Below are 13382 nucleotides of genomic sequence, written 5' to 3'. Positions count from 1 at the left end.
ATTAGGGGTCGCCACAGCGGATCATCTGCATGTTTGATTTGGCACATGTTTTTACTCTGGATGCCCTTCCTAACGCAACCATCCCCATTTATCCGGGCTTGGGACCGACACTAAGAGTGGCTGGAGTTGGATCCCTGACTGGGATCGAACCCGGGCCGCAGCGTTGAGAGCGCCGCATCCTAACCACTAGACCAACAGGGGACCAATAATTAAACCGTATAATATGTTTAATATAATATACATGTTTAGAGCATAGTACACAACACCCCCATCCCCATCAGCTGTGGAAAAAATGTTTTGCATGAAACTGGTCCATGGTGCAAAAAAGGTTTGGGGATCACTGGCTTACGCTATATGGTATAACATTTGTGGACACCTGACCATTGCACCGCTTCTCCTAAAGACGGATTAGGCAACCTGCTGTATAGCATTGTTTTAAGTTATAGTCTAGTGTCAGTGTAATAATCATGTTTTAGTCGTTTTCAAAAAGGGCAAGTATTACATGTTTTTGTCTGAGAAACATGATTGTTATGTGATGGCTTCAACTTTTAACTTTATATGTGGCTTTATTGTCAAACATGGCTCCTTATTGGTTGGAATGAAAACCTGTAACTACACTAGCAATTTATGCATCATATTGGACTGCCAATGGGTGTCCAATATGATGCAAAAATTGCCAGTGTAGTTACAGGTTTTCATTCCAACCAAAAATTCTAAGTCTGACTTACTTTAGAACCTCATAACGTAAGTCAGACTTGGAATTTTCATTACACCTCATGTTTACAAAAAAACTGTAGCAAACTTGTGACAAGTTTGTCAAAATGTGACAAACTTGTTCAGAACTTCTTTAAGAAGTCTTCGTGATTGTTAGCTGATATCTATTTGGATTAAGTCTTTATAAAGCACTCCTCAGTCATGAAATATCTAGTATTATTTTGTACACTTTTCTTGTAGGCTGCAATATAATTTAGTTTTCATAATTTCCTGTATACACACTGGCATACACCAGTTATTTAGACCCACCATTTTTCAGACACATTCTCAGTTCTTCCATAAATGGTAAACATTTCCTTATAGAAAAACTTCACAATGTCAAAGACTATACATGTTTTTGGATCCATTCATTATTATTATTTGCAAGAAGACTGCGTGATTCAAGTCACTATGATGTACATTAGAACAAGCACTTAAACATTAAACTGCGATTTGCTTTACAAATTATTCAACAACATCTGACCAGTAAACCAGATTCGGGACTTGTCATCCTTGCCATGTCAATCAAATAGCCAAAATATTTCTTTCTTTTCTGAAGAAGAAGAAATAGCAGGCTTTCTAGAGCAAATTCAGGAGGGAACAGCACAAATCAGTCTGTTTGGATATATGTGCATGGTAGCTAGTATATTTTAAATTTTGGCAAATAACCCAAGAGAACTTTTTCTCAGGAAAGTGACACTTGCTGGCATGCCCAGTCAAAGCAGGCAGCGGAATGTGAAGCTTCGCTTCTGTGGACAGGTAAAGACAAGCTTGCAGCAGAATTTGAATATTAATCAGGGTAAAATATTTAAGAATATTTAAGAGAACATGAAAAATGTATACATTTTCCTTTAGGTGCATGCTTTTCCAAATCTTCTATTAGATCCTATTTTTCATCAGAATGTACATAGACTCATTTTATGTATCTCACATTGATGTTCTGTCACCCATACTGGCCCAGTTAAACAAAATATCTCTTCTGACAGCAGAATTTATACACAGGATATAAAGAAACAACTGAAAATTGCTGCAAAAACACATATTCCATAGAGCCACTTCAGAAAGATAACTAAGTGGGAACCTACCATGTGATTTGGCATGATTGTTTATTTCAGTGTTTGTCTCGCATACAAACAAACACACACACAGTCTCAAATCACTTCTCCAAATGGCTTGTGTGGGCAAACGAACTACCATGTCTCTGAAACGTGTCATTAAGTCGGCAGTTATGCCACCGTGTCCCGGCCATAAGAGCAGAAAATAGCCTCAGCCTAACCATGCTGTGCACTCCACAGGGCTCCTTTTACATGGGTTATAATCATACACACACACACACACACACACACACACACACACACACACACACACACACACACACATACACTGAACACATGCAGACGAGTAGTGCTAGAGAGGAAACCACAGTGGGGGAAATACAGCAAATGCAGCTCTACACTCGGAACGTGGCAAAACATTCCCACACCAGACTGGAAAACACAAGTGGATTTAATATGAACTAGAAGCAAAACTCATTTGTGGCTAAAGTACAACTGAGGACATCTTCAGAAATAACGAGTGGTTATAAACAGATGGATGAAACACCTAACATCCTAATCAAAAGTTTTTTCAATGTACAACTCAAACAGCCGAAGTGTAACTAATTAAACTTTAGAATTTTTAGAGTGCCAACTTAAAATTACCATGAAAAAACTTCCACCTAGAAGTGCATTATGACAGGAAATCTACTCACCATCTCTTCTCACTTAAGAGTTATTTAAAAACAGATCCATAAGCTTGTCTAAATTTATGTTCTGTTTACTTCTTTCCTCCTTCCTGTGTCTTCAGCTGACTGGGTACAGTCCATAGCTCTGACTAAACATTCTGTGCTGTGGCGGACAGAATTACAAATTACAACTACTGTCCCCACCACAGCTGGAGGAGAGAGAGAGAGAGAGAGAGAGAGAGAGAGAGAGAGAGAGAGAGAGAGAGAGAGAGAGAGAGAGAGAGAGGCAAGAAAAGAAAAGAAAAGAAAAGAAAAGAAAAGAAAAGAAAAGAAAAGGCACAATGTCTCACTGAGTTATAAATAATAATACCCATAACTGTTCAATATTTAAAATTGAATCAAGATGTTGTGATATATGCTGAAATGAGTAGTTGATCTTATCACAGAATTGATGTATAGATGTATATGTGTAGAGGAATTTGGAAACTATATCCATGTTGTTATCCAGATATCCGTCAAGCATCATTTCAATTCCATAGGCAAATTGCATTTAGAAATGTATGAAACATCTTCTGACATCACTTAGCAAATGCTTCCCCACTATAAAAAAATAACATGTAAAAGTTGTATTTTTATAATAGTTCCTATTTGTAATTACATTCAAATATAGCAAAAAGGGGAGAAAAAGGACTTCCCAAAATGATGCTCTCATTGTTTCCTAAATAAATGTGTTCATAGAATTATTGGCGGGTAGCTAAAGCAGGATGAATCACCACTGCTAAGGGATTTGAATAAATAAGACTCTATCCATGTTGTTATGATGGTTAGAAAAGGCCTTGATATTCCAGACAAGTTCCTCTCCCTGATTTCCTGTTCCTTCATGCCAAAAGGGTCTTTTCCATACTGGTCTTAAACAGCTGCAGAAGGTTTTTGGCTACCCTCATAAAATGATTCACTTTAGCACTAGAGGCCGTTTGTAAATCAGTGACTCATTAAGTAAATACATTTAAAAAGTCTCCCTGGACAATCCCAAACACATCATGGTCACCATGGAACTTTAAAAACAGAGTATGGATGACTGAAGTGGGTGACAAAAATGTCTATCAAATGTACATGGTCTATGATAAAAGTCACAAATGGAAATAAATAGATGAACAACAGAGAAAATATCTTTTGATATTGTGTTTTTTCCATGACTATTGCCAGAAAACCGAGAGATGGTATCTGAGGAAGTTGTCCAAAAAAGTCTAAACCAGCATAATCCAAGCAACAAACAGCTGGATCTGAAGATGGTTCTTCCGGTGCTGCTTCTAGAGCTGAGGGGTTTCCTGTATGATGACCCCCTGAACCAAGCAACTCTCTTGAGGAGGACATGGTCCAGCATCCTTCCTTTTCTCAGAAAGAGCGATAAGAAGTATTATAACCATCTACAATCAAGGAGTGGATTTTAAACTGGAAATTTCAGTGAAGTTTATGGATCAGCAGATTTTTAGAATTTATAATTTTTGGTCCACACTCTGAAATGTCAGGACCAAGTATACATTTCACACATTAGTGACTGTGGGTAAGTGGTCCTGTGTAGTACAGCTACACTGTATGGTTTGTTTTTAATGCTGTAATGATGGAGATCACTGGCAAGTAAGAAATATTAATTGCGCTTAGTCCTAATATAACATATATTATATATATATATATATATATATATATATATATATATATATATATATATATAACATATATATAACATTTATATATAATATATAAAACAAACATATACACACACAGAATATTAACATAACATTTATGCAGTAATTATACTTCAGCTAAAATTCATATCACAATCAGAATGTTTGTGTTTTGACCTAAACCATGGCAAGGTTGTTCAAGGCAGTTGGTCTAGTCTGAGTTTTTCAGAATCGCCTGGAATTTGCAGAATGATGCAAAAAACAAAAAACATTCTGTGAGTAAAGGGTCTAAGACCGAAACACTTTCATGATGAGAGGAATCAGAGAGGAATGGCTAAACTGGTCTGAGCTGACAGGAAGTATATTCTAACTTGCATAAGCACTTTTTACAACAGTGGTGAGCAGGAAAGCATCTCAAAACATACGGCTGAGCTACAGCAGGAAAAAAACACATCACATCCCACTTTATTCAGCCAAGAACAAGAATGTGGGGCTATCAGGGACACAGATTCACACAAATTGTGTGAATCTTTTTTTCTTCAGATGTACAGATAATTTTTATTAAGTGGACAATAAGTGTGAATGAATCAGCTAATGTGCTGTGACAGGTGTACACCCAGCATGGATGTCTGTTCAATCATTTGAAATTAACCCATGCTTGTGTCTATTTGACAAACAATATATGATTCAAGAAATCAGGTCCAGAGGAACAATCGATGCAGCAGGCATTTTAAACAGAGATCGCCAAATGAAATAAGACTATAAACTTCTCATAGTCATGACTCAAGTTTTCAGTGTTTTGAGACCATGGAACATTTTCCCTAAAATGATAAAAGTGCTCCGTAATAAATCTGCCTTACATGACAGATGTGTATCTGCATACGTGGCTAAAACTCACAAAGCATTCATACAGAGTTTGTGGCAGTGATTGTGTGTGAGAGAGACAGCAATGAGTAAAATGTGAGACAGCAAGGAGTAAAAAACAAAATGTTCCAGCTTTCGTGCCAAGCAAGAACTCTGAATCATGTTTTTAGTCTCTTTCCTTTTACACAAACAAATGATGGCATCCGCCACATCTATCTCTAGCTTTTAATCACACACACACACACACACACACACACACACACACACACACACACACACACACACACACACACACACACACACACACACACACACACACAAACACACACATCCAGTCAGCAATGAGTGATTTTTTTTAAATGCCACCTTGCAAAAAAGCAACAAAAAAAAAAGCACTCAACAGGTGTAGCAACACGATGTAGTGTATTTTATCTGCAAGAGCTGGAGCAAGTGGTTTCATAAAGACAGATTAATAGTAAGTACATTTTAACTGAATGAGGAAAGTGGTAGCTCAGTGGATTAGCTGTTGGACTTCTGATCAGAAGGTCATGGGCTTAAATCCCAGCACCACCAAGCTGCCACTGCTGGGCCCTTAAACAAGGCCCTTAACCCTCAATTGCATGTATAACTGAGCAACTGTTGCTTTATGGGTGTCTGCCAAATGCCATGAATGTAAATAGTAATGAGTCGTCAGTAATTATTTGAAAAGTAATGTTGTCATCATAGTTACACAATATTATTTAGTTAAACAGCATACCTTTAAAAAGCATAAGCAAATGAATTCATACATAAAATATGTTGTGTGTACACACTTTCAGTACTTCAATTTAAGGTTCATACCAAAGATGAATCTAAATGGGTAAATCTCTATGACTTAGCATGACATAGCATGGTTGCTGGACATGCTAGTTTGAGTATTTAAGAAACTACTAATTTTCTGGCATCTTTACACACAACAGTGTGAAACCCAAAATAGTGCAAAAACAATTCTGTGTGCAGAACGGATTGAGTGGTCATAACTCTTTAGAGGCAGAAAAGCATTTGAGAACACACAACTGAGGAAGAGGCTAGAGGACGATTACTAGAACATAAAATAATTCCTCTGGTTCCACCAGGTTCTACATTTACTGTAGGATTATTTGCATTGTGTTACTGCACATTAATTGGATTATTGTGCAAATGTGCAGGAGTACAGGTACTCCTTATAAAGTGGTCAATTAATGCATCTTTAAGTTCAGTTTACACTGATGGTGCCTGTTTAGTAGCACAAAATATGACTTAAATAACATTTTGGTTTATACTACTGTTAAGTAGATGTATGTGTCTGTCCAACATGCAAAGCATGCAGGCCAGATTTGTGGATTGTTTTGGTTAGTTTTAACAATAAATCTGAGATATATTCTACTGCAATAAATCTAAATTTATTATACAGCTATAAATCTGGATTTATTGCACCATGACAGTTTTTGGGTAGCTTCTTCAATATCAATTTGTCCTTGTCTTCAACACCAAGGGTTTTTCTTCTTAGCAGTAAAGTTGTGTAAAAATACAACTGTATTTACTAAAGCTGTTTTTAAAACAGTATTAAATATTATACTGATTAATTGTATTAGCTATTAGTCAGAAGTAATGAAATAATTATAGTTGTTTTATTCTGGAACAAATATGCAACCCTGAAGCCAACTGCATTCCATCATATACTGTTTCTCATTTTCAGTTCCCAGAATGCTAAATTACAAATTGGTGCAAGGATCAATGAGTGGAGCCAGAAAACGGAAAAAAAACAAGAAAACAGCATATGGTCTGGCCAAACAACAGAACTTGACAATAAAAGCAAGTTTTACCATGTGAAATTGATGGGAGCACAAACAGGGCCTAAATGACCTTATTGTTTGCATTTTTGAAATGGCCTTCATTTCTGAGTCCTAAAGCAATGATGAACCTCAACATTTTCTATGGAAATTTGTGTTAACACCTACAAAAATGGATGAATGCAGGTGTTCAAATAAATAGAGTGTAAGCACCACCTGTTGTTGAAACTAGAGTGAATGGAGCAGAATAAAGGTTTTAAGAGAGCAGGAAATCATTCCAGAGCCACTGTAATGCTCCTGGCTTTCTCTTACCTGCCCTTGCATGGTATCAAATTCCTGTTTTTTCTGTCATATTTTTCTCTATTCCCACTCACTTAACACACATATACACACAGACAAATCTATGCTTGTCATGATTTGTGCAAATCAGAAAATAGCTCCATTTATTGTCCCTCACATTCTTCATTCTTTCATTCCAGCTCAGCGAAACAATTCATTAAAGTAACACAAAGCTGCCTCACATTAGCAGCCAATTTATGTGGCCTGATGTCTTTGTCTCATATGAAAGCTTCTATTCAGACAGGCCTGCTGTGCTTGGCGGGCTCATGCAGATGCACACACACACACACACACACACACACACACAGTAGCAGAAGCAGTATCCGTATCACGTGCACTACCTTTGCAGCTTAGTGTGCATAAACACAAAGCATCTTTGTGCCATTTGGAACACTCTATTTTGGCTATAATGTGTGTAGTTTCCATCAAAACACACATTTTCAGATGTACGAGTGCAGTCTGTGAAAGCGTGCAGAACGTTCCCTTTTTTTTTTTCCAAGAATAGCATTCTTTCTTTGATTTGTAAAATGAATGGATAGACAAAATAAACATTAAAGGAATAGTCCATTATTTATCTACCACATCTGCAGCATGTGTGTGAGAGGCGTGTGTAGTGACACGTTTACACTGTGCTCTCTACTAAACAGAAATCTTGTAAGCGTATAATAGAAGTTGAACAACATTTGAACTACAAATATAACACACATATTTAATTCTACAGTCATCAGCATCTAATAGGAAAGAAGTGGGAAAATCTGTGATGACAAAATCTGTTGCAATGTTAACTTCTTTGAGATTTGTGATAAGAAGTGTATCGTGAAATGCACACAATGTTGACATTGCATATCCACAAAACTTTCTTCTGAAAGTAGTTGATCAATAATACCCATAATATACAGACTTACAGTTGTGTTTATACTTTCTATCTCAGGAAAGTATTATTGTAAAGCCTTTACGTTTAAATGATTGTTAATAGAGTTAAAAAATCTGCCCTGTACTCTAGCGTACTCTTTCAAAATACCACATACTGCTGGTGAAAGTGTGCAGTATGCACTCAGGTACAGCAAATGTGTGCCACCGGGTTACACACCCAGTGCTGTCTCCACTGGGACAATAGGATCTTTATTCATGCTGAGGTCATGGTTATGATCCTCAGAATATATTGGGACTGCAGAAGTTTCTTTCTGACTCCTGCTATTCCATTACTCACAGCTTCTCAGTGGATGAGCATGTAACACATATGTAACAACCAGAATGGTCAAAACATTAACCACCTGAATAAATAACAGAGTCAACGTTCATATAGACCTTCTAGCTATATGCCATTGCTGCAATAAATTTAATCATATAATAAGTGACATCCAATCACAGAGAAATGTTTTCTGCTTACTCCATATTTCTTTTTCCTGTTTCTGTCTAGCTCTTCCTCTTTTACTATTTTTGACACTGACATTCGGGAGAAACTTGCCCAAACTGCAATTTTATTCTGACAGATTTAAGTAGTGTCTGCTTCATAAATACACAGAGCACACATACAGATGTTTTATCATGGAAAAATAGATATCTACCCATTCTCTCTGGACTATGGAATCTGTCAGTCAAATATACTTTACTTACATGAAATGTCTTGGAAGACAGCACAGAAAACAAGCTGTATTCAGTTAATCCACAATTTAATCCAAGGGACTATAATTCCAAAAATCTGTCTTGTCTATATCTTGACTTGAAAACAGTAACTGATATTAACACAGATCACTTGTGACTAGTGATGGGAACAAATATGCTCCCTTCCTCTCCTCTCTCTCTCTGACACACAGCCCCTCTTTTTTTCTTTCTGCCCACCCCTTTTTCTCATTCAGTCTCTTGAATCAAACCTCAGCCTCTGTCTCCCTCTTCCTCTCTCTGTTTTTCATTTTATGGACACAAGGAAGCCTTTCATTTTTGTGGCTGAAAGGTCAGGACCTGTGCACTTCACTGAAAGCGACTCAAAAGGATAGACAGAAAGTCAGAAGGACTGATACAAAGCAGGTACGCTGAATACAATGATAGCAGCAATTCAATCAAGAAGGAGCCCTTCATACAGAGAAAGCCTGTAAGTGTCTATGTATAAGAAAGTGTTGTAGAATACAGGTTTGTATTCATTACTCATAACAGCTCATTTACTGGAACGTCTATGGCAGGTGCACCTTATAATCTAAGCTGGATAATAAACAGATTTAAAATAACATGTTTAACAATAAAATTGAAAGCTTTATATATAAAGTTGCTTATTTGACATTTACGGAAGAAGTCTTCAGTGTCAATGCTTTTTATTTAGAATGGAGGACTTTGTGTCTTAGTAATTTCTAGGGGGAAAATAGGGGTGAAGGAACAACTGTTCATAGCTGAGATCGCATATAATACAGTCAGAGAAACTAGGGAATGAATGTTCTATAACATTAGCTATGAATGGATTTTAAAAAAATATGACATATCCCTAATGCATTAAAGCTGAAATTGTTAAATAAATAATGTTATTATAAGCAATGATTGTAAAACAGTCAACAAGTGGCAAGTAACTTGTCACCTGTGATGATGGCAAGTGGCAAAAGTAACACAGCACTCCATTGTTGACTATTTTCCTGTAACAGAACATGCTGTTATGTTTTATTCCTTATTAAGCGTTTGTCACCTGCCGGGAGAAGACCGTAAACAACCAACAAGTCCATTCCTCTGCTAGGCCAAACAGCTTAGCGTCTATCTAATTGCTAAAAAACTAGCTAATATCTGACAAATAATTGTGTCTGGATTTCAATATCTGAATCGTGATTTAAATGATCATATCATTTACCAGCAGGCCAATCTAAAAATATAATAAAATATATAATGTTTCAACCCTTTGCTAACAACAGCTAGCTAACTAAGCCTAACAGGTTCTGTGACTAAATATTCTCAGGTATCACAACTTTCTGTGACATTGGACATAATTCCAGATCCAGTATGTTATATTATTTTAAGGAGTACTGAGGGAAATGAATAACACCTAATACTGAAAGCAAAATCTGGAGAAAGATTTTGATAAAGAATTGGAAATTAGCATTATTAATTTATATGTCATTAATCAAATAATTGAATGAATGAATGAATGAATGAATGAATGAATGAATGAATGAAGACATAAGATAAGACATAAATAAGAGAACTGCAGACAGAAATAATAATGAAAATGATGAAACTATGAACTTGTGGGGTTTTGGACATACACACTGTTGGTGTTATGTATCCAAGCTGCCTGTGTTGTCATTGTGGTTTAGATGCCCTGACACACACTCTTTTACACACACACACACACACACACACACACACACACACACACACACACACTTAATTCAGCCATTCTGCCCACTCATGTCTGGAGTATACATTGCTTGGGTTAAACTATGTGGTAAAACAGGGTGGAGGAATTTTCGATGACAAACAAGTCTGGATTGTGAATTTATAAAACTGTTTTTTAAAGTTTTTACATAAAATGATTTCTATATTTAGCTCCTTAACTTTGTTTACACACTGTTGACTAATGTTGTTATGTATGTGAAAACCTTGCATCCTAGAGGGCACTTACTTAAAGGGTATTTTTTATGTAAGGGAACATGTTTCCTCTTCTGAAAAAAACCCTAAAAGGCAATTCTTTAACCCTTTTCCTCACTGTAAGGGCACTTTATCAACTTTTTTTTGCTGTAAAGACCCACTTGACTGCAAATCATCACATTTTTCCTATTGGATGGTTAAGCACTTTGTTTTCTCATGGCATGCTGAGAAAACAGGGAGTGTGCCATTTTATTTCTTTCACTGGAAGGTACCATTGAGGGCACTTTATCATGATTTCTCAGACATAGGGGCCCCCTATAAGGAGCTACATCATCATTTACAGGCATTGCATCATGTTTTTTCTATTTTCCTGGCACCCTAGTGGGCACTTTCACAGCTTTCTTTGACCATGGAGTTCACCAGTGGTCTTTATACAGTGCTGAATGTCAGTTGAAAATACCAGTGGGGCCATTCAGTGTGTCAGATTAATGAAAAGTGCTACAAAAAACCTTAAATTTTTAATTGTCAGACAATGACTATAACATACAAGGGGGTCCATTTACAAGACTACATGAAGAGCAGGCATGTAGCAAGTCGAAGGTCTGGTTAAGTTCGAGATAAATACCACATTTCTTTTTTTTTTTCACTGAGAAAAATTGGTGATGCAATTGTTTATTTTCAGGGCTTGTGGGTTCATAATAACGATAATGCTGTTTCTGCCTATCATGATATTTTTAATAAAAATAAATAGTGTATTGCCATTTTAGTCTTCCTAGCATTCTCTTCATTCTCTATCCCAAATGTGACTTTGGATTAGATCTCACTAACACTTTATTTAGGTGCACTCGAGGGCTTAGATCCTAACAGGAGGCAGGCCTTTCATCTGTTCAAAGCCTTGCTTTCTCTTCATTCTCTGTTAACGCTCAAAACTAATAGCTAAAGGCGCTAATTAAAAGTTGAAAGTGCGCCGGATCACGGTGGGCGGAAGTAAGAGACGAAAGGTTAAAATAAATTTGGTGGGAGGAAAGCTACTTTCTTCACTTTATTAAAGCGAACTGGATTGAAATTAGTCTATCAGGAAAACTAACAGGTCCAATTATTTGGAAGAATACTCCCCTGTGTGGTCACTTAGCAGTACTGCAGTTAAATGAACAGAGCGCTTTATACTTCTCAGGGTCTCTGATGAAACTTATCTCATCTCTTTGCAAGTGAAGGTATGTGTCAGTTATACACATATCTATGAGACTAAAATGCATAAAAATACATTGTTCAGGTTACAATTTACACGGAACCATCAAACTGTAAAAAAAATTAGTCTTAAATTATCAAATATATATATATATATATATATATATATATATATATATATATATATATATAATATATATATGCCTAGTATTGTAAAGTTCCCTCTTGTGCCACAAGAACAACAAGGTGTGCTTTGGTCTCTGCCACCAAGAGAGTTTATGTTCTGTTAGTTCCAAGGTTGGGCCTAAATAGATCAGATTTGTTTGACAGTACCTCCTACACTCCTTTTTATGTTCTTTAAACCATTCCTGAAAAGTTTTCCAGTGTGGTCGGGCACAATATCTTGCTGAAAGAGACCACTGTTATGAAGGGGTGCATTTGATCTGCAACAATCATTATATAGGCAGTGGGTGTCAAATTAACATTCACATGAATGAAGTTCCAAGGTTTTCAAGCAGAACATTTCCCAAAGCATAGTCTTTACTGAAATACCTTTCTTCCCATTAAGGATCCTGGTGTCATTTCTTCCCCAGGTAAGCAACACCCTCAACACACACACCCTCAACAGTCCATTATGAAAGACCATGGACTAGGTCACCATCTTGCATTGCTCTATTGTCCAGTTCTGTTGTACCCATGTGCCCATTGTAGGTACTTTTGGTGATGACCAGGCGTCAGCATTAACTTTTTCAGCAATCTGTTCTGCAGTAGTTTCCTTGGACTAAAATTAGTAGGTACTAAACACCACATAAAGAAACCCAGTTGTCCAGCATTCAGATCCTTATTCCTGTCCAGATTTAGTTTATTTAGTTTAGATTTACAAAGCTTTGAAAATGACTTGGTGCCTAAAATATCCTACCCATTGACAGGTGCCATTTAAAGGAGATAATTAATATTATTCACATAACATCTCAGGGCTTAAAAGCGATGGCTGATATTTTTAAAACTGCATCTCCCCTGCCTATGCTTCATCCAACAACCATGACTACAGAAACTGTTAAATATATTATGGTGTAAAAATTGTAGTTCTTATTAAACCCAATCAATAAACAGTATATGAATATATTACTGCTACCACAACTAATAACAATATAAAATAACATTCTATTTAGCACAAAATCAAGAGAAAGTTTTACTTACCTGAAAGCGAACCCTTTTAGGAGTCACAGTGGGACTCTTGTGTAAACTGTAACCATTGCAAATCGCAGGCACACTCATGTTGGATGGGAATTAATAAATAAATACAAATAACATCAGCTCTACAGTAAAAAAAAAAAAAGCTCCACAGAACGTCCTCAGAAGGACCCACTCTAACCCTGACGAAAGTTCAAAATCTTCATTACATCTTATATATTTTACTGTAAAGTTAGAAAGTCCAAAAGCACACAAAGT

At 36.5% G+C, this 13382-nt stretch overlaps 1 protein-coding gene across 8 annotated transcripts in view; it reads right to left on the bottom strand.

Annotated features, from left to right (window-relative positions):
* phldb1a (pleckstrin homology-like domain, family B, member 1a) overlaps nucleotides 1-13382 on the bottom strand; it is a 49784-nt gene extending 36402 nt beyond the window's left edge. For 2 of the 8 annotated variants that reach the window (XM_046839058.1, XM_046839059.1), the window contains exon 1: nucleotides 13131-13382. In XM_046839058.1, coding sequence (XP_046695014.1) covers nucleotides 13131-13208 — 78 coding nt within the window. In that variant the 5' untranslated portion in view covers nucleotides 13209-13382. Of the gene's footprint in view, nucleotides 1-2503; nucleotides 2632-8792; nucleotides 8967-13130 lie in introns of those variants that run through there. The other 6 variants (XM_046839062.1, XM_046839063.1, XM_046839064.1 and 3 more) reach the window with 4 other exon arrangements.

The sequence above is a fragment of the Silurus meridionalis genome, chromosome 25 (assembly GCF_014805685.1).
Source record: "Silurus meridionalis isolate SWU-2019-XX chromosome 25, ASM1480568v1, whole genome shotgun sequence".
NCBI lineage: Eukaryota > Metazoa > Chordata > Actinopteri > Siluriformes > Siluridae > Silurus > Silurus meridionalis.
The sequence above is the reverse complement of the archived record's forward strand: the minus strand, read 5'-3'. Positions and strand labels throughout refer to the sequence as shown.